The sequence below is a fragment of the Hakea prostrata genome, chromosome 1, assembly GCF_041222555.1.
Source record: "Hakea prostrata isolate BN-2017 chromosome 1, UWA_Hpros_2, whole genome shotgun sequence".
Lineage (NCBI taxonomy): Eukaryota > Viridiplantae > Streptophyta > Magnoliopsida > Proteales > Proteaceae > Hakea > Hakea prostrata.
Genome location: NC_142600.1, coordinates 10,873,642 through 10,898,177, shown reverse-complemented (window position 1 = coordinate 10,898,177; position 24,536 = coordinate 10,873,642). Strand labels below are relative to the sequence as shown.

Sequence of the window (24,536 nt, the reverse complement as noted above, 5' to 3'; positions counted from 1 at the left end):
ATTTTGAACCTTATTGGCTGGATTCCTTGTATAGTGTTGACACTTGGAGACAACCATTGTGGTTGCTTTGTAGCTTTGTTTCCTCGGCAAAGCGTCAATAAATCAATTATTTTAGGGTGCCATGAGGTATTGCTTTTTGCAGTAGCTTTACTGAAACAAGTTAAAGATCTCCCTCCTAATATGTAGTTCAGAAGGGTGAAGAAAACACCGTCTTCTGTGAATCCCAACTCAAATGATCCCGAGAACCTGATGCTTTGTTTCATATAAACCACAACAAAGACCATGTCTGCACGGACATTAGCCCGCTTTAAATTCGAAGCTCCAGATCCATCTTGTACATGAACCTGCCGGGGAAGAGAATTAAAAATTAAAAATTACTGTTTTAACTGGACACCCTATGGGAAGAAGAATGTGGGTGAAAGAAAATGTTTACTATTACAAAAGATCAAGGAAAACAGGACCAATAATCCTAAGCAACTCACCTATAAGTCTATAACTACATAAACTAGCCTAAAACACACGATACACGAAGGCCATTATCCTACAACATTACACATCCAATAAACATATTATGGAATTCATATGTTTCCAGTTGATAGAGGTATAATGAAATGGCAGGCACAATGACAGACAATAAACTGGAAAGGGCATCGCAAGTTCCACCTAGAGCAGTGATATACACCGACAGCAAATCAAGGAAAACCCACATCTGCAACCTGTTCTTTCTCCTTGCCTTCTGACTTGTGTCTTGTAAAGTGTCTTACCAAACTCCGACCCCTTCACAACTGGCTCACGGCCAGTTACTAGTACAGCATTAACTAACCATTCAGACTATACTAGGTGGATCACCAACCCAACTGCAAACAGCTCGAGGCCAGCGTGTTCTGATGCAGTCTGCTAATGGTGACTGCTGTGGAGGACCAGCACAAGTTACTTCAACCACTGTCCCCTTGGCAGTTGATTCTTCAGTGCCTGTATTAGAGGGCACTCCCACATCTGCCATAAATTCCTCGGGTGTCCACCGTGGAGGAACTGAAACTCCCAACTTTGAGAGCCTTGGTCTCTGCAATGGAATCTCACCTCCAGAGGTTGCTTGACTCCCATTCGAAATAGACTTGGCAATTCCATTAAAATGGTAAAGATCAAACATTTTCTTGCCCATCAATCCCGAAGAATCCTTGAGACCTCCTACGCTCTTGTCCAATTCAAGCAAAACCTGCCAGAATTCACTCCATACAATAAAGCCTGAGCCACACAAGTGATCAAGTTTTTCAGTTGGAAGATTTATATTAGTTTCCTTAAGCACTTGATGGAGCCCTTCTACACTAATGAAGCCGCCTCCACCACTTTGGTCTTGGGCATCAAATGCTTTCCGGATCCGTGATTCTCGTTCTTCTAGTTCATTCTCATCCTGAACATGAGTATCAAGAGCAAAAAGCACAGTGTAATGGGATTCACTTCCAACTACCCATATTGGCCACTTTGGGCATTTGAAATGCTGGCCAACCTTGCAGTAATTAAGAGATTCCATAAGAGTAAGGAACCCAACATCCACACTTGCAGGTATGCCTTTCACAAACATGCCACCCCCAAGATCAATCCTTCCATCAAACACATTAGGAACAGCCTGTCCGCAAAGCAGGAGGTTTACAATTTCCTGTTACATGATAATCTAGAGTTTCAGAGGAGTCCAAAAGCTATAATTGGAAGGGTAAAATCAGAAAAAACAAACCTGCGAGGCATGTCCAAATGGAGCAGTGACTAATGGTTGGGAAGGATCATCTCTGTCTGCTTGGACAGACTCCTGCAATCAGAAGACATTCTTAGAGCTTCAACTAGTTCAGAACCAGAATAGTGAAAAGAATAAAAATTTAGCGACCTAACTAAAAACCAGTCCAAGGGATACAACAGACAGAAGAATGGTAAAAGACATAATGGCTAAACCATATTATTGAAATTTGGAATTTTATGCACAAGAATTTCTTTATTGAAAAGTCAGCAGCAGTGGAAGATAAGCAAAAGGATTTTAATTGCAATCACTATTTTCTCCAAATCTTGTCCTCATTCTAAATTAAGCCTATGTCCAGGAGGTGTATGCATAATTTTCTCTTTAGTTTTTATTGCAATCACTATTTTCTCAGTAAGTTCGAAACAGTTCATGATGATAAAGAATACAATTTTCTAAAAATGAAAACCAGTAAATGCGAAGGCATAAAAATTCTGCAGACAGATTCTAACAGAGAGGTATACCAGTCCACGAGAAAGTAATGCAGAAATTAGGAATAGCATTGCTCCCATACGACTTTGAAAAATGGGAAGCATTCTCCGGAGTGAATGAAAAGCATCAATCTCTGAAGTGAATGTATTAACTCGTAATAATCTCTGCAAATCTAAAGCTGATTCAACTGAAAGACCTTCCAAGGTTTTTGCAACGATCTGCAGATAGAAACATGTAACTATAATTGCACTTAAAAATATAAAAAAGCCAACGTCCAAAGGAGCAGAAAAGGAATGCTTCAACGTTCTAGTCCTGCTTGACGCACTACTCCAGAAAAAAACAGAAAAGGATTTAGCAGAACCCACCTCATCTTGCTGACCATATTCGGAACCCTCCTCAGAAGGCTGACTGAGGACACTTAAAGTAGCTATCACAGCTTTTTTCTTACTTCCACATAAAAATAATATATCTACCATACTTCGAACTAAAGCCCTGCAGAAACATTCAAAAGAACATGATGCGATGCCCTAATGCAGAATCTCAATTACAAAAATACCATAACTCCAAATGAAGTAACAGCATAACAAGATCAATAAGAGAATCCATGTAAAAAGAAAGTGAAGCATTTGCATTATAGGTGCTAATCATGCTGACTTCGAAATATATATATATATATAGCACTACAGCTAAAATGAGAACTCAAAATCCAAGGGCAATTGAGTTGAAAGGGGTCTGCAACCTCCACTATTCATGTGCTAATTTCACAAAGCCAATTAGATCTCACTTTTCAAAGCATCCAACTGCATGGCACAAAAAAGAGAGTGTGGACTACTTGAAGGTCTGATTCATAAGGTCCCCAACATGGTAACATATAACACTCCCCCCTCCAACAAAAATAAGTGTTATTATGCAATGTCACAGCTAGCATTAAAGCATAGCGTTGCATGTTTTTAGCTTCATAAATTAGCCAGAAATGAACCTAAGAAGATTGTAGGAAAAGCAATGGTCTGTGCATACATATGCATATATATAAAAAATAGCTAAGATGAAGGAAAGGAAAAGTGGAGAATTCAAAAAATGTCAGATGTATTAAAAGTGAAGATGGAAATGGGTTCCAATAGAAGTAGGGAACAGCTCATGCATATTGCTTTGGTTATCCAAGCTGTTCAATAAGTTACGAGCACAAGAAATATCAGACAATTAAGGAGATGGAAAGATTATCTCAAAGGTCCAGATGGGCCCCAGTAGAATGTGAACAGCTCAGGCATCTGTTCTTTGGCTATCCAAGCTGTTAAATAAGACTATGAGCACAAGAGTAATGTCAAAAGCATGAAGCATTGCAATTTTGAATAATAAAATAAAAGGATTCAGAGTTGAAATAATTACAGTGGCATGTAATTAATGAGTCATACTGTGAAATTATTGGATAGAGTTACTTGATCTCTTATGAGATAAGAAACTACTGATAAGTTGATTTCATGCATATTATTTTATATGATTAATTTACTATATTTCCATGTATTTACAATTGTTTTATATCAATTTACCCTAATATAATATGAAAATGAATATGTTGCACCCTTTCCTTTAATTTCTATAATTTTGGTGATTTTATATATTTCTTAACAAATTCTAATCAAGATTTATTACTTTTACGTGTAGGAAATTATCAATCAAATCCGGGTATTATTGCAAGAGTCCTACTTCAAGTCAAAAACATAGAGAGAATGAGTCCTTGCATGCTTCTATGTTTTATTTCCTATTTAGGATTTGATCAAAGAAGGGAAAAGAGGAAGAAGAATCCAATTCAAATAAGAAAGATAGAAGAATCCCGTTTTTAAGGGTCTCTGTCCAGTTTTGATCAAGATCTTCATCAGATGGTCATATGGTGTCCGATCGAGCCGATTTTTGGAGGAGAGCTTCACGACGTCTTGGTCTTCAAATCCAACGGTGGGATTATGCATTGGAGATCTCTAAGTTAGTCCGATTTATACATCAAGACACTCCTTGGTTAAGTCAGATAAGAACTCTGAGTTTGATTAATCTATAAAAGGATAGCAAAGCCAAGGAAGAGGGGAGGACGTTTTTGGGAGCTTTGGAACACCAGGGAGAACTGGGAATAAGTTTTTCTTGATCTTCTTTCAATGTTCTTGAACTCCTCTGTAATGTTTTTTAGTTTCTAGTATGAACTAATTTAGTTTTTATCTAGGGATCATATGCAGCCTATCTTTGAATTCCCACTCTTGAATTCATCAATATAATTTTGAATATTCTTTCCTTTGATTGAGTTTTTACTTCTATTCTTCATGCTTTTGATTAATTGGCCACTAATCAATTGATTTGTTAATCATAATGATCTGAGAGGGAATTTATGTGTCTAGTTCATTGGATTAAAAGCCATGAATTACATGTAAGATAGAGATATACTTACATGGTTTGTGTAGTTGTTACATGGGAATCTATAGAGTTTAATGATTTCTCAGTTGTTGTAACCCACATAGAAATATAGTGGGTTAGCAATTGAGGGAATTTCTATTAGTACTAGAGAGGGACTAGTAGATAGGGAAGGGAATCTCGACTATCAATCAGGAAAATATTTCTCAAATTATAAAGAGGGATAAGAGGGTGGGAATGCTTAGTTATGGTGAAATCTGACCCCTAGGTCTTTAGCAATTAATAATCTCAATTTAACTTTCAATTTGCAATATAGTCTAGAATAATTATCTTCCTTATTATTTGTTCAAATAAAATTGGTATAATTAATTTGGTACTTAATCTATAGTCTTCGAGGGATCGATCTTTTATCATTATATTACTTGTTACGACAGCATACACTTGCGTTGTACTTTTTCACAACTACTATATAAATCACAACAAAAACTAAGATTTAGAGATTGTAAGGGTTCAACTGCCATTATTGACCTAGAAAAAGTATGTGACAATGTGCCTAGTCTGTTAATCTGGTGAGTATGAAGGAAAATGATTCAAGTATATAAAGTAAATTTTAGTCACACTACAAAGTTCAGGCAGTTCCCTATCCTTTATATAGATGCTTTGACTAATAAAATAGAGGCCATTTCTTGGAGCAATAGGAATATATGAACCGATTAGAAGCACAACCATGAGGTTGTCTACAACCTCAACTCAATTGGAAGAAGGTACGAGAACTGGCCACTAACCAGGTAAGAGACGCTACTGATGGGACCTTCAATCATGCTGAGTTAATAAGGTGCTCTTGCATCAGAAAGATAGCAGATGTGGATATTGTGTGGGATATATCCAATTTCAGGCCTAATGATTAGATCTGATTAGATATGACAATGGTAATTGGAAAAGAAATTTCAGTGAGAGAAAAAGGAACAAGGCTGTTGATCAATTGGTGTAGATGGGAGTGAGAAGAAAAAGGGCAACGAGGCCATGCGGTCCAATGGGAGATCCAATTGGATCAGACCTTAAAAAAAAAGATCTAAAGAAGAGTTCATATAGTGGGGAAGATAGATGGAAAATAATGTGTGTGTGTGTGAGTATGAGAGTGAGAGAGAGAGAGAGAGAGAGAGAGAGAGAGAGAGAGAGAGAGAGAGAGAGAGAGAGAGGATGACATACAAAGCAATTTTCAAGCAAAACCAATCTACTCTAAAGATCATCACAAAAAGTGTATGGTACATTTGTTATCTATAGGAACAGAAAAATATCATACATCAACCATGAAGAATTTCCTATTAGACATACAAGATAAAGACTCTAGAACTTCCTAAACTAACTCAGAAGCTAATAACTTATTAAAACAAATAGGGGAAATCCCTATCCAACCATCACCAGCAAGAAACCCACCAAAATGAGAAAATAATTTCATGCATCCCCATACTCCCTCCCTTTTGGGTCTTAGATACAGTAAATAAACCCAAAATGATGCCCAACCAAACTTGGTACCAAATGCTGGCCCAAATTTAGAACACGCCTTAAGCTGGGCCTGCAGTATGATATTGATAGAGTAGATCAGGAAATTATTACAGGATGAATAATCACCTTGCCTTTCCATCTCCAGTCAGAGAAGCAAAATTACCCGATGGGACGGAGTCACTTTGAGACAATCTCCTAGCGCCCAGATTTTGTTGCGGTATTTTGGGTGAATACATATCTATTTCAACTGGCAAAAACAAAAGGTATTTGAGGACAAAGGCCTGCATATCCACAGAAGATTGAAGAAAATAAGCTTCAGAATCAATATGCAACTCCTGAAATTATGGGGACATGGCTTAAATGGCAACTTATAAGAGAAGAACAAAAGAAAATGACAAGCGGTAACATCACAAACAAATGCATATACAATGAAACATAAACTACGCACAAACATAACTACATGATAAAACTAGAATATTTGTCCCATCCACCCAAATACACATAGACAAATGATAAGGTATATTTCCACTTTGCAGTGCATCACATTTAAATATTACCTTGTTTTCACCCACCCTTTATGTGCATATGTTTGTGCATGTACCATCGTTATGTGTATCCATTTCCACCTAGGGCTTGTTTAAAAGTACATTTCAGCTAAACTGAAAATTGTGTAGAATCACATCTGGTTTGCAAACTGAGCTTCTGAAGCATACTCTATTATAGATTAGACATAGTTCTAAAATCTCACTGGGATCTGGGAAAACACAGGAAACTAGATCTTATTGAGATGAGTTGTGGTGTGAAATCTCAAATTGGCATCAATTCAAAAAATCTAAACGAGATTTGGGTGAGATTTCAATATTATTAAAACGTCTCACTGAAATGGAACAAAGTGCCTAATAGAATGGCACATACACGAAAAAGAGTTCGAGATATTGGGGGGGAGGGTTCCTGGTTCTTATTTTCTTTTTGGCCACATCATCACTTAATACTACAGGGTGACACTCTTTTGGGGGGTTGCACATCTACGATGTGATCAATTGGTGCTTGTAATTGAGGCCTACTCAGCTCTTATCAAACACTTTGAGATAGCATTCATATTTTATGCAGACAAAGGACTATGCACGTAAACTTAATTCAGCATGCCATGGTTCATAGCAGTAAGCCATCTCATACTCATAATATTGTATTGTTGGAGTAGAAATGTGAAAGGTAGAGCTAAAAGGGTTTCCACAAGTTATGGATTGTTCACTGTACTTAAAATAAGAATCATAGTATTACCTGTATGGTTGCTAACACCCCACAGGGCCCCCCTTCATGCTGCACCAAACCCATACATGTTTCTGGATCAGAGCTAAACCTGTACAGATATAATAAGCTCATAGAGTAAATAAAAAGGTAAACATTACCACATTTGATGAACTAAACACTTAGATGATAAAGAATCATACACACTAAACAGGGAAGCATAAGAAGAAAAGCCAGAAGCCCCAGACCCCATGAGAGAGAGGCCAAACATTCTATCAAAAGAGTGGTTTCAAGAGATCAGAAGCAGCAGCACAAAAGAGCAAGGAACTGAAGAGGAAGTTAGAACAAGAACTAAGGTAGAAGATTTATTTGCAATAACATGAAGCAACTAGGAGAGATCCTATTGCTCTTTGATATATGAAAATATCTTGCTCATTCTAATTATGTTTCTGGATATTATTTCCATTTCAAAATAGTTATTCTTGTCAGTCCATCATATACCAAGTTCTGAATACAACAACCACAAAAGACTCCAAACTTCCTTCCAACTTAATGAGGTCAACTACATGGTCCAAACAAAACAAAGTGAAGAAAACTGAGGCATGAACCAAAAGAATTTCTGAATCCCTTTCAAAAATGTACTCATGACTTGTAACGGATGAGAAAACGGTATGAATTTCATTGGACTCTGTCTAACTGATAATCCTTCTTCTTTCAGCTCATCAGAAGCTTACAGTATTACTCAATTGGACACAAAATGCCATCATACCGTCTTGTCTCGGTACAAAGACCGACTTCTGTAAAAGAATAGTTTGTAACATGGATACTGTAAATTGTCGAAAGAAAGTATACTAATTATCATGTCAAACATAACGGGACAAACGAAGTCACAAATTCCACCTGCAGGCCTAAACTTTTCATTGCGGAAGGCAGAGAACTCTTAGTTACGCCTACCGCACAATAATTAACAAACTAACCTATCTAATTGATTGGGGAACATTGGCAAAAGAAAAACCTAATATGCACCAACCTTATACCCTGATTGGTCCACTGAGAAAGAATATCCTTTGAAACGCCATTACCGAAAACCATTGAAAACAATTGATCCGCAACTACAAGTGACAGCTCTTCCCCCAGATTCAAATCTTTCCTTCCCTCAACAAGAGATCCTGCCTCGGCCCTTGAGGTTAAAGGCTTTCTGACGACATCTTTCCCCAGTATGGAAACGGGAATGTTCTTCTCTGGCGAACTGGCTGTGACGCTCTTCTCCACCTTCGCCGCTGCAAGGTTCTTCGTCATCGTCATCATCCTCTTCTCGGCCGCCGCAGCCATAAGCTCTCGCTGCAGTTTTCGATTTTTAGCTTCGGGGGACTCCTCTGGAGTGGTAGACACCGTTGAAGCGCTAGCATTCTCCCAAGGTTTGCTTCTTTTGGCCTCAGGCGGCGAATTTTGCAGACTCATACGTAACGCCATACGCAAGTCGTCCTCATCTTGATCCGCCATCAGAGGCAGCTTCAATCTTTTTATATCTTGAGACAGAATATAATCTACAAGCCCTGCCTACTCCAACTCTGAATCTCCGATCCAAAAATTAGCGACTGGCCAAAGAATTCAATAATCATCACAGGCAATCGATCGGATCTTTTTCCGAAGAAGATTGGAAATTGGGAAGTAATCAAACAACAAAATCGAAAACCCTAAAATTCAAAATTCGTACCAAAACAAGAAGCTATAAATAAGTGCAGTTAGATGAAAGAAAGAATACCGTTGCAATATTTTTGGTTACGGGAAAATGAAAAATGAAAAATTGCAACATTTTTGCTTTTATTATTAATTGTTAATTCTCTCCCAAGACAAATCCAGGCCTCCGAACGCCGGTCAGGTAATTTGCTGCTGACAGAAAAAGGAAAAAACGCCGGTCAGGTTTAACGAACCCACTCTAAGAACGGTAGATAAGTAGATTCTCTCTATCTTTTAAGTAAATAAATAAGTAATAAGAAGACGGCAATTTTTACTATTTCCCTTTTTGTTTATATGTTTTGATTCCACATAATATTTTGCTGATAAATATTATTTTATTTATTGAAATTTTTTTTGAAAGCTTTTTATTCGTAAACATTAATACACCTACTAGGCTACTACTACTATGAGATCAATGATAAGAGTCGCATTAAAAACAAAAGAGTTTTTTTTTTTTTTCCATTTTGCCAACGGTAGTTTTCTAATATTCACTGTTAACTTTTCATAAGTTAAAGACATAAATATTCCTCACCTATGTGGATTAATCAAAACGCCCCTCTCACTTCTTGTGCACCCGATCCTTAGGTGGGTGGAGGACCCATTTCTTCTTACACTTCACTGGAAATCCTTTGGCCACTACCATCCTTCCCCTGCCGGCAAATACGCCTATTGAAAGTAGCGGAGATCTGCTTTTGAATCGAGTTCCAACCTTAACTTCAAATCCATTGCTTAGAAAAAATGGCACCCATAGTTGTTGGTGGTGTTACCCTCGATCGAACCCTAGCTTTCTTTGATGAATTTGACCAATTATAGAAGGTCTCGATTCACTCTCTCACTGCTAGTAAGAAAGTCATCCTCTTTAGAGTTCCCGGTGCCTTCACCCCGACTTTAAGATAATTTTTCTCTTTCCCTTCTCTACTTTTTATTATTCAAGTATTATTTGTTTGTTTTGACAATCTAACTGCCTTAATATATCAAGTTCTATATGTATTTTACAATTCATCATATCAAATATAGGTTAACCTAAGAATTTGCTCTTAAAGTTTCCCAAAGATTTAATATCAAATCCACAACAAAAACAAGCCCAAGTGCTTGCCATCCTTAATAGCTATGGATTACTCAAACCCTATATCTTCGATGTGATTAGAAAGTACCCGAGAATACTCTCCCTAGATCCTAAGAAAATCTTGATCAAAATGTGATTTTTCTTTGATATGGGAATTTCAGGTCCTAACTTTTCAAGGATCTTCTGCAGAGACATGCAAGAATACTGATGGATGCTAGTTTGGAAAACCAAATTGTTTATTCCATGATTGAGTAGATTCGAGGATTTTCATATTGATTAGGGTCTAAGTTCTGATGGTGTGATGAAGATGGTGATAGAGAGAGAGGCATCTGATCCCAAATCCATCGTTTAGCTTTGGAAATTGCTTCCCACCATGATTGCTTCATTTTGTTTTAGGGTTTTGAATCAGTGGAGGTGGGGAAGGCGTTTGCCGGTAAGGGAAGGGGTGGCGGTCTTCAGCAATGGTGGAATTTTTGGAGAAGTGTAAGAAGAAGATGGGTGAAGGAGAACTTCTCCCACCAACCCCTAGGTTGCACAGTGAGTGTGAAGCATTTTGACTATTCACATGGGTGGGGAATTTATTTCTTAACACATGAAAACTTTAAGGGATAATTACTATTGCCCCCCTGTACTTTGATTTTATTACTAATAAAACCCTGTTCTTTACAAAATTACCGCCCCCCCTTCCTTTCGGTGTAAGTAGCCATTGTTGAATATGTAATGTCCCTTTGTCCTTCATTAAAATTAAGAAATCAAAAGCGATACTACCCCATTTATAAAACCGTTAAATGTCAATTTTACCCTAACTTCATTTATTTTGAATTAAAAAAATATTGGTTTTCCACCTTCACTAAACTTATTTATTTTGAATTAAAGAAATTGGCAAAATTCAATTCGATTTGGTTTCCCACCTTCTCCTCTAGCATCGTAGGGAAGGAAACCACAATTTTTTTTAATTTTTTTGGGGGATTGGTGCTTTTTAATATTGGAAACAAACGTAACACCTCCCCATGGGAGTTTAGACTTTAACCGCTTTACTAACCCACCATTGCGAAACCACAAATCTTGCCGGAGAAGGATTAACGGTAGGTGATATTCAATTTCCAAATTTGAGTTGAATTCTATCTTCCCTCCTCTTCGGTTTCTATTGTAATTTTATTCAATTATTATTTCTTTATTTTGGTGATTTTTTTTAAGAGTAAAACAGATTATGATAATTTTTTCTCTACAATTAATTAAGGGTATTATCGTAACTTGACAAAAGGCAAATAAGTAAAGAGATAAGTAAAGGGTATTTTGGGATTTTCAAAAATATGGAGATGCCACATCATCGGAACTAACGGAACTTACGGTGGGGGGCATTAGTAATTATAGACAAAGTTAAAGGTTGGATTAGTAATTTTTCAAAATACAGGGGATACATTAGTAATAAAATCAAAGTCCAGGGGGGCAATAGTAATTATCCCAAACTTTAACAATTAAGGTTAAAAAACGAATGTTGGGTTTCTTTTTATAATATTTCAAGTTCACTAAATTGGGCAAACTAAAATATTGGCTACTTAAGTAAGCAAACAAGTGACCAACGGGGTTGGTCCAAGTGGTAAGCAGCTTGGTACACTTAAGCAATGTTCCGGTATCGAAACCTTGTAGATGCAAAAAATCCTCGTTGGGAGACTCACCCACCACAACTAGGTGTGGCGACCCGGTCGAACACCTGATTAGTTAGGGCAAAGCCTTGGAAACCGGAGTTGACAAACCAAAAAAAAAAAAAGTAGGCAAACAAGTGTGTAGGTACAACTTAAGTGGACAAAATGAAAAAAAACTCAAAACAAAAAGAAAATAGTGAGTTTTAATTGTGGATTATCCAGTTACCCAAAAAAAAATTGTGAAAGGGCTTTTAGAAAAAAACATTGCCCCTACCTTGAGTAGCTTATTCGGTCTTGACTTGATCTGACTCCCACAAAATGATAAAACAGTATATATTTTACATTTTTCATAATTAACCTATCAATCAAGTTGGACCAACCTAAGTGAAAAATTAACCATTGACTTGGCTTTGATTCTAAATTAAGGTCACTCTTACTTCCTTAGAACTATAATTTTGAATTTGAAGCCAATCCAGACCCAGACTGAGTTCAGTCAATCAAATCAAACTTTCCCCCTTAGTATGTATAATTAAATTTTAAACATAAAAGCTCTCTTGAGGATATAATCGTGGTGCGTGCAAGCTGGTCCGGATGAACCTCATATAAAAAAAAAAAAAAACTCATAAACATAGCTGTTATTTATTCAAGACTCTTGCTTGAAATATTTCCTTTCTAATTATTTCAATGCTACAAACCCTCTTTTTTTTTTTGGGTCAAAAAAGTATATTTTGTTTTATTATTCAAAAGTAGCAATGTAGAAGACTCGAGCCATGATAAAATGATCGTCCACAATGAATTTAGGGTCAAGTCCCACCACATTTTTGCTTACTTTTTCATATAATACACGTTTGACCTGAAAAACCTATTTTTAAACATAAAAGCTCTCTTGAGGATATAATCGTGGTGCGTGCAATCTGGTCCGGATGAACCTCATATAAAAAAAAAAACTCTAAACATAGCTGCTATTTATTCAAGACTCTTGCTTGAAATATTTCCTTTCTAATTATTTCAATGCTACAAACTCTCTTTTTTTTTTTTTTCTTCTTTTGGTCAAAAGAAGTATATTTTGTTTTATTATTCAAAAGCAGCAATGTAGAAGACTCGGACTCGAGCCATGATAAAATGATCGTCTACAATGAATTTAGGGATCAAGTACCACCACCCCACTTTTTGCTTACTTTTTCATATAATACACATTTGACCTGAAAAACCTATTTTCGTGCATTACATTTCCATTTAAAATACCTAGATTATCATGATGAGCTTTTATATTAATGCCGCCCAGTGGGTGGGGACCCAAAACCTCTCTTCGGGAAGTTGGGTCCTTAACCGCTTTAACATTCCAACTTTTAGTTGTCATTTTTTAGTTACTTCACTTTAAATTTACTGTTGATGTGCATATTGAAATTTCCAACTACCATCCAAAGCATTAGTGTAGCATTTTTCCCAAGCTCTAAGTCATCTAACTTTTTGATAATTTTTTATCAAAAAGAGAGAGAGAAATGATAATCTTCGGGGTTGTATGGTAACGATTTTGGCAAACTTATTCTGTGCCATTTGCCCACTTTGACACAGAAATCAGCAAAAACATGTATGATAAATCGGTTCAACTTTTCTGAACCAGGCAATTGGCACACTTTTTCTTTGTGCCAGAGAAGCTCCAAATGCGGGGCACATGAGCAATTCTGTCAAAAATGCGGGCACAAGCTTGTCGTTGACGGTTCTTAGGGTTATCGATGTAATTTCATCGATAACCCTAAACTCCTCATCACTCTCTCATCTCTCTGCACTCTCGTCTCTCTGCAATCGACTTCTGCACTCTCGTCTCTCTCAACGGTCGTATCTGTCAACGCCTCAACGGTCGTATCTGTCAACGCCTCAACGGTCATCTCTCGCAGCCCTAGATAACCTCTCGTATCTCTCTCGTCTCCCTCATCTCTCACAACTCTCCCAAGTCTTGAATCTCTCTCTTGTCTCTCTCATCTCTCCCAACTCTCTCAATCTCTCGACTCCAAAACGAGTCTCTCCAACCGATCGTGTTTGAGCATTTCTGCAATCGATCCTCTATTTAGAAGCATCTCTGCAGCCAATCTCTCTGTTTGGAAGCGTCTATGCAACCGATCTATTTGTTTGGAAGCGTATCTGCAACCTATCTCTCTGTCAGAAGTTGAAGCCCTCTTGTGCAAGCAAAGCCCTGTCTATGCATCTGATCGCTCTTCAACCGAAGCCGTCTGCAACCCACTTCTTCATCTTCGTTCAATGTGAGTGGAGGTTATCGATGTTTGCCCTGTCTCTGCAACTGTTCATAGTTTTTTTTTTTGCACATAGTTGTTCTGAACAAGAAAACCTGATTCTTTCTTATTTTTCTGATATTATTGCTAAATTCATTTTCTGTTTACATCGGAGCACAAGGGTGTCATTCCTTATGACTGAAATGGAAATTTTTTTGCAAGATTTTATGTTCTTGGACTTTACTTTGATTGTTCAATTCTATTGGTTTTGTTTCAGAGTAATATGTTGGGATATTGAGACCTAATTGTTTGGTATATGATACTTGGATTTTTCATTTTTATGTGTGTGGCAATTGATTGTTAGATTACAAACAGAGTTATGGAAGGTCTGATGCGTGCGAGACTGAGACACCATTACTTCATGGGATATTGAGATCTCATTGTTTAGTACATGATACTTGGATTCTTCATTTTTGTGTGTTGAGATCTTGTGGGTGGCAATTGATTGATGATTAACAGAATTATGGTTCTAAACTAAAAAGATTTCATTTTTATCTTTGTGTTCTTAAAGTTGGTTTTTAATTCTCTTTTTCCCCCTTTTGTTTTACTTTAGGTCAGTTTGGATCTTGGGTATCATTTTTGGGATTTGGTACAAGGTTTGGTTTCATTTGACTCAATGTTCCCATGCATCAGTTTTGTTTTGAAGTTTTGGAAAAGGGACTCCGTTGATGTTTTGGTTGAGTATTCAAATGGGAAGTGAGGAGTATTTATTCAGCTGTTGAGCCCCATTCAACAGTCTGAAGTGAGAGCTCTGCTAATCAGCCTTAAAAGCATTAGTCTGATGTAATCAGTCTGACGAGAGCTCTCGCTAATCAGCCTTGAAAGCATTAGTCTGATGTCATCAGTCTGACGAGAGCTCTGCTAATCAGCCTTGAAAGCATTAGCGAGTCCGCGAGAGAGCTCTGCTAATCAGCCTTGAGCATTGGGGGTGTCCTTCTTTTCCACACTCAACAAAACTTCCTCCATCCCAGAATTTCCTTCTCTATGGTCTAATCTAACCTAAGACCCTTGATGCCATTCGACTTAGGAAAATAAATCCCTTGTTCCTATTTTTGGAGAATCATTGAGCATCCAGTTTGTACTCAATAAATCCCTTGTTCCTATCAGGGCTCTGTTTTTCTGAGTCCAAGTTGCTATTAAATTCTCTATTTGTAGAGTTAGGTATCTGTTTATTCCTTGGCAGTGATAGTTTCTATTTTGATATTCGAGCATGTGACTGAATTATAAAGCTTGGTGGTTCCTAAAAGTTAGTTTCTACAAAATGTGAGAACTAAAATCAAGGGATAAGTTAAATTAAGAAAACAGCATGAACGATGTTGGGTCTTGTTTCTAAATGGGTCTGAAATCCTTTTAGTGCATAGAACTTAATCCAACAGAGTTAAGTTAACTTTGTCTTGTTTCACCTTTATCTATTAATCCTCTTGTTCAAGTAGTATATTTTACATATCAGATTTCACAATCCCCAATCCTTCTTTTCTAGTGGGGATCCCCAAAGAGGATCCATCGTAGATCGAGTGTGATTGTTATGGTCCTTTGGGCATCCAAGAGATTTGACCACTTAATTTGGGTGCTTATTTCTTAACTAGCATGCTGTTCTTTGGGTGCAGACCAGAAATCTGTGTGATGGTTATGAAAGTCCTCATGGGCATCCTGAAGAGTTTTTGTTTCACCACTCTGGCTTTCTAAGTTGAGGGAAAGTGATGTTCTAAGTTGATTGGTCCAACACTTTCTACCCTATGCTGTTATTTTATGAATTTGGTAACGATCAATACCTGTTTAGCAGTTGAAATTAGAGGGTACAATATTGGTTTGATCCCTTTTTCCCTATAACAAAAGAACTCATATATTATGCTGACTAGCTCAGTTGTATGCATGTTAAACAGATCTTAGTTCTCTCCACCCACCCCCACCCTCACCCCCACCCTCTTATTTGATTGTTTCTTCTCATAGTATGTTGCCTTATTTGTGACAGCCAACACAATGCAGTTAACTGCTTTCTCCATTCTTTATTTTGTTACCTCAAGGAGTTGATTAAGGAACAATATGGATGATTGCTTCTCACAAGAAATGCCCAACCTACCTACTAGTATGAATAATATTTATATACTTCATGTCTGTCCCTGAAAGTTTCCAGTTCATTATGCCTATTCTTTAAGTTAATGATTGTGGATTAGAACCTGAATTATTTTCTGTTCCAAAATTTTCAAGATAAATGACTTACGAGGTGACTTTCTTGGGTCTTCTGAATGCTTGCAGCTATGGAGGTTTGGTTATGAAGGAATTGTGTTTTACAGTAAAATGGTTAGAAGATGTAGAGAACATGGTGATGCAGATACCCAAAGAGATTGTTAATGTGATGTTTGGAGGACTCTTTTGGGTGCTTGTAGCTTCCATGGGAACATGGAGATGGAGAAAGGGTATAGCAGAGAGGATTAGAACCTGAATTATTTTCTGTTCTAAAATTTTCAAGATAAATGACTTGAGAACATTTTCTGAATGCTTGCAGCCTGGGGGTGGTTATGAAGGAATTGGGTTTTACAGTAAAATGGTTAGAAGATGTAGAGAACATGGTGATGCAGATACCCAAAGAGATTGTTAACGTGATGTTTGGAGGACTCTTTGGGGTGCTTGTGCTTCCATGGGAACATGGGTGGAGAAAGGGTATAGCAAAGAGGATTAGAACCTGAATTATTTTCTGTTCTAAAATTTTCAAGATAAATGACTTGAGAACATTTTCTGAATGCTTGCAGCCATGGAGGTTTGGTTATGAAGGAATTGTGTTTTACAGTAAAATGGTTAGAAGATGTAGAGAACATTGATGCAGATACCCATAGAGATTGTTAATGTGATGTTTGGAGGACTCTTTTGGGTGCTTGTAGCTTCCATGGGAACATGGAGATGGAAAAAGGGTATAGCAGAGATTATGTTATGTGAGCTTTCTGGAAAAATACTTTGAGTCATCAGCTTTCTCTCCTAATTCAATACTTAATATTTCTGTTTCACATTGACTTTAGGCTCTAGACAGTTTAACAAATGTAAAAATCCCTTAACTGTATATACTTGTAGTTCAAGTTTTTTAAAACATGTATTACCTACCAATGTGTATGAAAATGAGGAATGGAAGAGCTTCATTGTGTTAGTTACTCTTTCCTCCCCCACTGTCACTCTCTCTCAATATAGAGAAGTTGGTCTGCTCTATCAAATATTATTCACCTTAATATCTGTTTCCAAACACTTAAGTAGGCTGTTGCCCCGCGGCCAACAAAGGTTTAGAGTTGTGGGCTGAAGTTTGACGCAGAGCTTTTTGGTTGTGCTTTTATGCGAGATTGCCCTCCACTGATTGCGGGTTTCTATCATAAGGAGGGGCATTATTCGGAAATTGGCGATTAGCATGTTGTGGTTGAGGTGGGTTTAGCCCAACCATCGGCTTCTGGACCGACAAGTAAGCCTTGCATGTTCCGGCATCTGTGCAAATTAGAAAAAGAGACTAATCACTTGAAAACATTATAATCTCACTTGATGTATGTGACCACCTGTGTATGAATTGAATCAGCATATATATATATATAAGTCATATATATACATACAAGATTCTGTGCCAAGATGGGCCAGATAAATGTGCCCATCTGTGTCCAACCATACAAGGTTTTACTACAAATTCTGTGCCAAATTTGCCCACTTCAGCACAGAAGCATAAAAAGTGGATTTTGTGCTGAAGTGGAAATTTTGGCACAGAATGGTTGCCACAGAATAAATCCTATCATAGGAAAGAAGTAGAAATTTTACTACATTAGGGTTGGTTGGGGCGAATTGCAAGTTTTCTACCAATAAATTTTCTCATTCTTATTCTGATATACAAGTTGTATTCTATTGAAAAAGCAAAGGGTTCCACCGAAAATGAAAGAATAAGCAAAGCAGAGTCCACAACCCACAATTTTTGCGTAAAGATATGCTTAATTTAGGGGTCATGATGCAAATGCTTGGACTTTTGATTATTTTTTATAATAGAAATCTGATGATGACTCATATATTAGCTAGCATATTAATCTATTACTAGCCCTGTTGATGTCAAGTTATTTATTTAGGTAGAACCTTGTAGATATCAAGTGAAGCATGAATTAGTTGGGTAGCCATGAGTGAACTCTTTGAATAAAACCCTTTTTATCTTGTGAACAAAAAAAAAAAAAAAAAAAAAAGAAAAGAAAAGAAAATGAGTTGCTGAAGTCTGGGCTGGGTTTGTCATGTCTAGGTCAATAATGTAATTTTAACAATTATATTATCTTTTCAATCTCAAAATTTTGTGAGTGGTCATACAAGATCCCAAATCTTAGGTAGTTTTAGAGGCATTAACTATATTCATATGCTTAAGAAAAGCTTAAAATTTACATAGCAAACATTTCAAAATAAAAAAGAATAGAAAGGGTTGGCATGCTAATTTCAATTTTCATCTAATTGAAGAGAAATTCAGAGAACTCAAATCCGACCTTTTTTTTTTTTATGATTTGCCAACCCGGTTTTCAAGGCTTTGCCCCGACTAATCAGGTGTTCGAGGGTCGTGTGGTGGGTGAGTCTTCCAGCGAGAATTTTTTGCATCCAGAAGATTTTGATACCAAAACCTTACTTAAGCGGACCAAATTGCTTACCACCTAGACCAACTCCGTTGGTAAATCCGACCTTTTAACTTAAGAGATATTGATATTACTAGTTGTTACTTGAAACTTTAATTGACTATTTTTATCAAGAAAAACCTTGAAATAGCTAATGCGGTGTGGTGGACCTTGTTTAGCGGGAAAACCTTCTCCTCATAAATGTTATATATCTATATTGTGTCCGTAGAATTATTGACCACGCATTCTTGCTTTGAAATCTTTCTTTCCCACTAAAAATAAATTTGAAAATCCGGCATTTCGTTCAGACAGGATAAGACTTTCACTTAAAAAGAAGAATTAGAAAAAAGAAAAAAATAAAACAAAATAAAAACGAAGAAGACACCAATAGAAAGAGGAAGCAATTGGAGCAGACGATGCCGGAAAGGATTGCGAGGTTATCCTAAGTGACGATCACGAGTGAACTCGGTCACCGTCGAACCAACACGTGTCAGTAACAACTTCCACTGACATCAGATAGCCCTATCTTCTTCCTTCTTCACTCGCTTTTTTCGGTTTTCTGTTCTTTTCTTTTCTTTTCTTTGCTTTTCTTTGTTTTTCTGTTTGTGTACTCTTTCTTACGCACACATCAGCTCAGTCGTTATATGATCACCTCACAGGTACCAGGTTCCTCGAAGTGAGGACCTCCCTCATTCTCTTTTTGGCTTTTCGAAGATCAACCCTACCCAACCCTATTTCCATCTCTCCACCTTCTCTTCCGTTTTATCTCTGTTCTGGACACTGGATTTACGACTTCAAATTCAAAATTTTGATTGCGTAGATTGATTGAAAGCATAAGATATCGCCATGGATCACGCAGCAGAAGCTTCTCAAACGGATTTGATGACCATCACTCGTTTCGTTCTTAACGAGCAGTCCAAGTACCCAGAGTCGCGTGGTGATTTCACTATTTTGCTCAGTCACATTGTCCTCGGTTGCAAATTCGTCTGCTCCGCCGTCAACAAGGTCTCTCTTGTTTTTCAGTTTTCGACTTCATTTTTATCGTAATTGATAGAATTGGTTCCGAATTCTTGACTTCTCTTTTCCAAATTCCAAGCCTGTAACTTATGATACAACCGTAACTCTGATTCATGGGGGGTGGGGGATGGAATCTCGTTAAATCGAGATTACGGTCAGCATTTGCGCATCAGGGTAACGGAAATTTTCTAACCTTGCCCGCCCTATTAAGTCTTAAACTGAGCCGACTGAAATGGACGATGCTTGAACTGAGAGAGTTCAGGTCTTCTCCGATTTGATTCTTCTTCTGGAGAATCTCTTCAAAATGGAATTCTTTTGGCAAGGTTGGCAGTGGTGAATAAATTAAAGATGTCAGAATTTGTGAGGAGATCATTTTTGAGCATTAACCCATAAGAACAGGACAGAGGCAGGGTAGAAGAACTGTGTCACTTACTCATTTCCTGTCAATTTGCTATTGTCTTTTCTTACATGGAGGTGTTAACTTGTGTAGGCTGGTCTCGCTAAACTTATCGGACTTGCGGGAGAGACCAACGTTCAGGCAAGTTTTCTTTGGATTATGATTTATTAACTACTTCTCCATGTATGCTCATACCTTGATGATGCTTGTATTTCCATTTTCTTCACAAATGCTATGCCTTGGTTCCAGGGTGAAGAGCAAAAGAAACTGGATGTGCTCTCAAATGAAGTTTTCATCAAGGCTTTAACAAGCAGTGGTCGTACTGTAAGTTGTTCTTCGTTTGGTAAACCTATTTGATTCAGACAAGTTTGGTGCTTTTTTTATTTTATTTTAAAAGTTTTGAACCTTCTATGGCAGTGTATACTTGTTTCTGAAGAAGATGAGGAGGCAATATTTGTGGAACCATCATCCCGTGGAAGGTGTCTGCTGATGCTCTCTATTTTTTCAAGTTGCTGTGTTAGATACTGAATGATGGACTTTTACTAATAGAAGTATTAGATTTTTGCAAATATTGCAGGTACATCGTTGTTTTTGATCCGCTGGATGGATCATCTAACATCGACTGTGGTGTTTCCATTGGAACCGTATGACCTTCTATCCTAGATCATGTTATTCCTTCTAAAAAATGTTGAAGGTTTACTTTTTTCAAAGTTTTTCTCATGTTCATTGTGATTGCATTGAGTTTCTATTCTCCTCTTTTGAACTAGATATTTGGGATTTATATGATCAAAGAGAAAGGTAAACCAACGTTGGAGGATGTCTTGCAATCTGGAAATAATATGATAGCAGCCGGCTACTGCATGTATGGAAGCTCTTGCATGGTACATATAATCGACCTCTATTGGGTTTATTTCCTCTTACAATTGCTTTCAAGAGTTCCTGTTTTCTGTATTACACTGAGCTGAACAGAGCTTGAAATATCTTTTTCTCCTCTCTTTTCAGTAGGGGTTTTCTCTTTATTTGTTTTTGAATGGATCTATTGTCCCTAATCTGGTTCTGTTAGAAGGACTACTGTTTCATGAGATCTGCAGCCTTCATAGCAATGCTTTTACAGTCTTTGGTGACAATTTGTCTTCATCCTGTATCTTATTATGCTGCAGCTTGTGCTGAGTACTGGTAGTGGCGTCAATGGTTTCACACTTGATCCCTCTCTTGGGGAGTTTATATTAACCCATGCAGACATCAAGGTAAGTATTTTCATTCCACTTGAAACATGTTAATTTTAATTCCCTCAGCCTTTTCAACTAGTTCAAGAACCCCTCTAAATATCCACCATTCCTTAAAGGGAAGACCCATAACGTAGTCTGTTCAAATGACTGAAATCATACAGCCTCTTATCGAACTGAATGCTTTTAATCTCATGGGGCTTTTTATTTTTAGATTTCAGTTATGCTATTAAGTTCATGCCTTTTCTTTTCAGGTGTTGTTTGTGTCTACTTTGTATCTTCTTATTTTGATGTGACTGCCCCTATGCAGATTCCAAAGAAAGGAAAAATCTACTCAGTAAATGAAGGAAATACAAAGAACTGGGATGGAACAACTGCAAAGTATGTTTTTAAGTAATTAGTCAACTTAGTTATATTCATCTTTTTTTGGGTAAAACTTATTTTTATTCATCATGCTGCTATTATGCAGACTAGTAGTTTACGTTACTATTTTATTCACAGGTATGTGGAAAACTGCAAGTTCCCTAAAGATGGTTCATCACCGAAGTCGCTTCGATATGTTGGCAGGTAACTGGATGTGCACTCTCTATTTCTGGTTGTTGCTGTACATGTTTATTGGATCCAATGTTTGAAATAACAACCTGATAAAGTAACTGCTAATTGTCTCATCATTCCTTTTCCCTTGAGAAGGGGAGAAAAGGGATGACAAAGTGAAATGGAGATATCCAAGAAACATCATAAAATTTCAGCTGCTGAACCTTGATCTTGGATGACATGGGAATCACTTTTCAACTTCTTTGGATCAACTTCGAATTTTAATCTCTCTTTTACCAAATAGCTTACTGCAGTTGGGATGATATTTTGTAACATCCACCCATTTCCCTAAAGGATTGCTTCAGAAGGCACACCACACCTTAAGCAACTTAGTAAGGACAAATAGGCAGTCCCTCAAGTGTCTAGATCCTTAGAAGGAATAAACAAGTGGGTGGCATACTCCTCTAGCCATGTCACATATCACACTTTTCTTCATGAAACAAAATCCCAACATTTAAAATGACCAATTGGTATTCGAGACTGCTAGAGGACATCAACTTTCCAGGTCCTTAGTTCCGTAATTCTTAACCACTTCAAAGGCATTCTATCAATTCTCCACCTCTGTATGTAAATTTAGGTACCTCTGACCTTGTTTTTGATGTAGAATGCTTTCCCAAAATTCTCAGTTTCTGGTTGCTTTTTTGATGATATTAGGACATCTAGCTTCCAGATCTACCAAAGTTCAAAATCAACTGAGTAGTACAGGCTAGGTGATACCCATATTTTGGTCTCTACATCCTATCAGTGAAAATTTGTTCCTTTCATTTTCATAATCTACTTTATTATGTATCAGAACATTTATAGAGACCTTACCAAGAGAATTTTGATGGTATTTAGGTTCCTTTTGATATCATAGCATACTTTTCCCTCATTTTTCTGCCCTAGTCTTCTCACTGGGAGTTTCATCTCTTTAATTGTTGAGAATTTTAACAGTTTATTTTGCATTGTGTTACTTTTATCTTGTCAGATACTATGTGTGTAATTGTGTAAGTAGAAAAATCAGAAAGTGCATATATATTTTTCTTGACAAAAGGCTATTTGCCAAGAAACTTGGGCACAACTTAAAGATTGATTCTGCAATTGAGGACTATGTTTCCCTCAAATGCACGAGAGTGGTTCACATCTGCATAAAAAATCTGTATGCCTGAATACAGCAGCTAGTGTTGAAAGAAAATGATCTCATTTTGTTCCGATTCTGCTCCTGCTAAAGACGCATGTTTAGAAATTCATTATAGAGAAGCAAATTCAAGATTTTCAGTCAGTGCAGAATCCAAATGGAAGTTAAGTGTATGTAGAAGTGATTTCACTAATTTGTGAATATATGCTAAACTTGACTCTCTTCCTACACAACAATCATTAGATAATTCAGTCTTCTCGTTTTCCTATGTAACATGTTCAACTTTAGAAAAGTTCAGAGTTTCTAATGAAGCTACAATGTTTAACAGCATGGTAGCTGATGTCCACCGCACATTGCTTTATGGGGGTATCTTTTTGTACCCTGCTGATAAGAAGAGCCCAAGTGGAAAATTACGGTATGTTTAGATAGTACTCACAGGTTTATAATAGGATGTATATACATAACCATTCTTGCACTGCTAATTTGTGCCTGATATTGATTTACTTCAACTAAACAGTGTCCTCTATGAAGTCTTTCCAATGTCTTTCCTGATGGAAAAAGCAGGCGGTCAAGCATTTACCGGCAAACAACGGGTATATAGACTAAATCCCTTGATTTTAATACTGAATCTGTTTACTGCTCTCATCATTGGTGATATTTCTCAAACCTTTTTACCATTTTCAATGGTTAAAAACCATTTCCACTCTTGCACCCTACTACTCGATATATAGAAATATTTGAACCTATCAAATAAAATGTCTCTCTTCAGATGACTGGACCTGTTACTGAAAATTAAGATTTACCCAAAACTCTGACAGCATATCCCTTGTCAACTGCAACGTCTGTAATTCTCTCAAAGGAGAATCATGAGATTTGCCAATAAATGTAGATAAATGACTAAACTGAACTATAAGAGCATCATTGGTAGCTGTTATTTCTATATTCTTGACACTTAGATTGGTGTTTGTGCATGTAATATAGATTTTGAGACTTCTGTTTTGACTATAAAACTCTTAACCATATAGTGTTTACTCAGTCGGATGATCATATTGGCAGGCACTTGACTTGGTACCAAAGAACATCCATGAGAGATCTCCCATATTCCTTGGGAGCTACGATGATGTTGAGGAAATCAAAGCGCTTTATGCTGCTGAAGAGAAGAAATCATAGATCTGCGAACCCATCCCCTCTTAATACTGAAGTAATTTGGTTGTTTATTCTGATTTCTCTTCATATATCCATTCTATAGCTATAATCTATTACCAAAAAGAAGAAGAAGAAAAAAAAATCTATATCCATAATCTTCATTATAGGCTAGGATCTCTGTTCTGAACACTGCAACACAATTTATTGAAGGATCAGAGTTCAGGTTTCGTTTTCTGTCTGAAAAATTACCAAATGACTTACTAGTGCAGAAGCCCCACATTTTATTTTATTTTTGCCCAAAAGAACTGAAGATCACTTGTTTG

General features: G+C 37.1%; 2 protein-coding genes and 1 long non-coding RNA gene across 3 annotated transcripts; 2 read left to right on the top strand and 1 right to left on the bottom strand.

Moving 5' to 3' along the window:
- Nucleotides 1–23: 23 nt before the first annotated feature.
- Nucleotides 24–9,302, bottom strand: LOC149027427 (uncharacterized). The gene is made up of 8 exons (XM_089162533.1): nt 9,132–9,302; nt 8,397–8,964; nt 7,400–7,478; nt 6,245–6,399; nt 2,584–2,710; nt 2,251–2,436; nt 1,733–1,804; nt 24–1,657 (listed from the first exon to the last, which is right to left on the bottom strand). Exons 2-8 carry the CDS (start codon nt 8,867–8,869, stop codon nt 827–829), a joined length of 1,923 nt encoding a protein of 640 aa, XP_089018659.1. The 5' UTR covers nt 8,870–8,964; nt 9,132–9,302; the 3' UTR covers nt 24–826.
- Nucleotides 9,303–13,562: 4,260 nt separating this feature from the next.
- On the top strand, nt 13,563–16,457 carry LOC149027426 (uncharacterized). Its single transcript, XR_016174552.1, has 2 exons — nt 13,563–14,079; nt 16,366–16,457. It is a non-coding gene; the product is annotated as an uncharacterized LOC149027426 (long non-coding RNA).
- Nucleotides 16,458–19,291: 2,834 nt separating this feature from the next.
- On the top strand, nt 19,292–24,441 carry FBP (Inositol monophosphatase family protein). Its single transcript, XM_089162524.1, has 12 exons — nt 19,292–19,721; nt 20,224–20,271; nt 20,380–20,454; nt 20,548–20,609; nt 20,708–20,774; nt 20,898–21,011; nt 21,291–21,377; nt 21,667–21,737; nt 21,858–21,923; nt 23,396–23,482; nt 23,585–23,660; nt 24,124–24,441. Exons 1-12 carry the CDS (start codon nt 19,563–19,565, stop codon nt 24,235–24,237), a joined length of 1,026 nt encoding a protein of 341 aa, XP_089018650.1. The 5' UTR covers nt 19,292–19,562; the 3' UTR covers nt 24,238–24,441.
- The last annotated feature ends 95 nt before the right edge of the window (nt 24,442–24,536 follow it).

Bases quoted from the DNA above. Each gene is read 5' to 3' on its own strand.
- LOC149027427 (XM_089162533.1), bottom strand. From the start codon at position 8,869: ATGGCGGATCAAGATGAGGACGACTTGCGTATGGCGTTACGTATGAGT. The intron at 7,479-8,396 runs GTTGGTGCATAT...ATATCTGTACAG, and splicing joins TGGACCAATCAGGGTATAAG to GTTTAGCTCTGATCCAGAAA. The intron at 2,437-2,583 runs GTGGGTTCTGCT...TTCTATCTGCAG, and splicing joins AATATGGTCAGCAAGATGAG to ATCGTTGCAAAAACCTTGGA.
- FBP (XM_089162524.1), top strand. From the start codon at position 19,563: ATGGATCACGCAGCAGAAGCTTCTCAAACGGATTTGATGACCATCACT. The intron at 20,272-20,379 runs GCAAGTTTTCTT...CCTTGGTTCCAG, and splicing joins CGGGAGAGACCAACGTTCAG to GGTGAAGAGCAAAAGAAACT. The intron at 20,455-20,547 runs GTAAGTTGTTCT...CTTCTATGGCAG, and splicing joins TAACAAGCAGTGGTCGTACT to TGTATACTTGTTTCTGAAGA.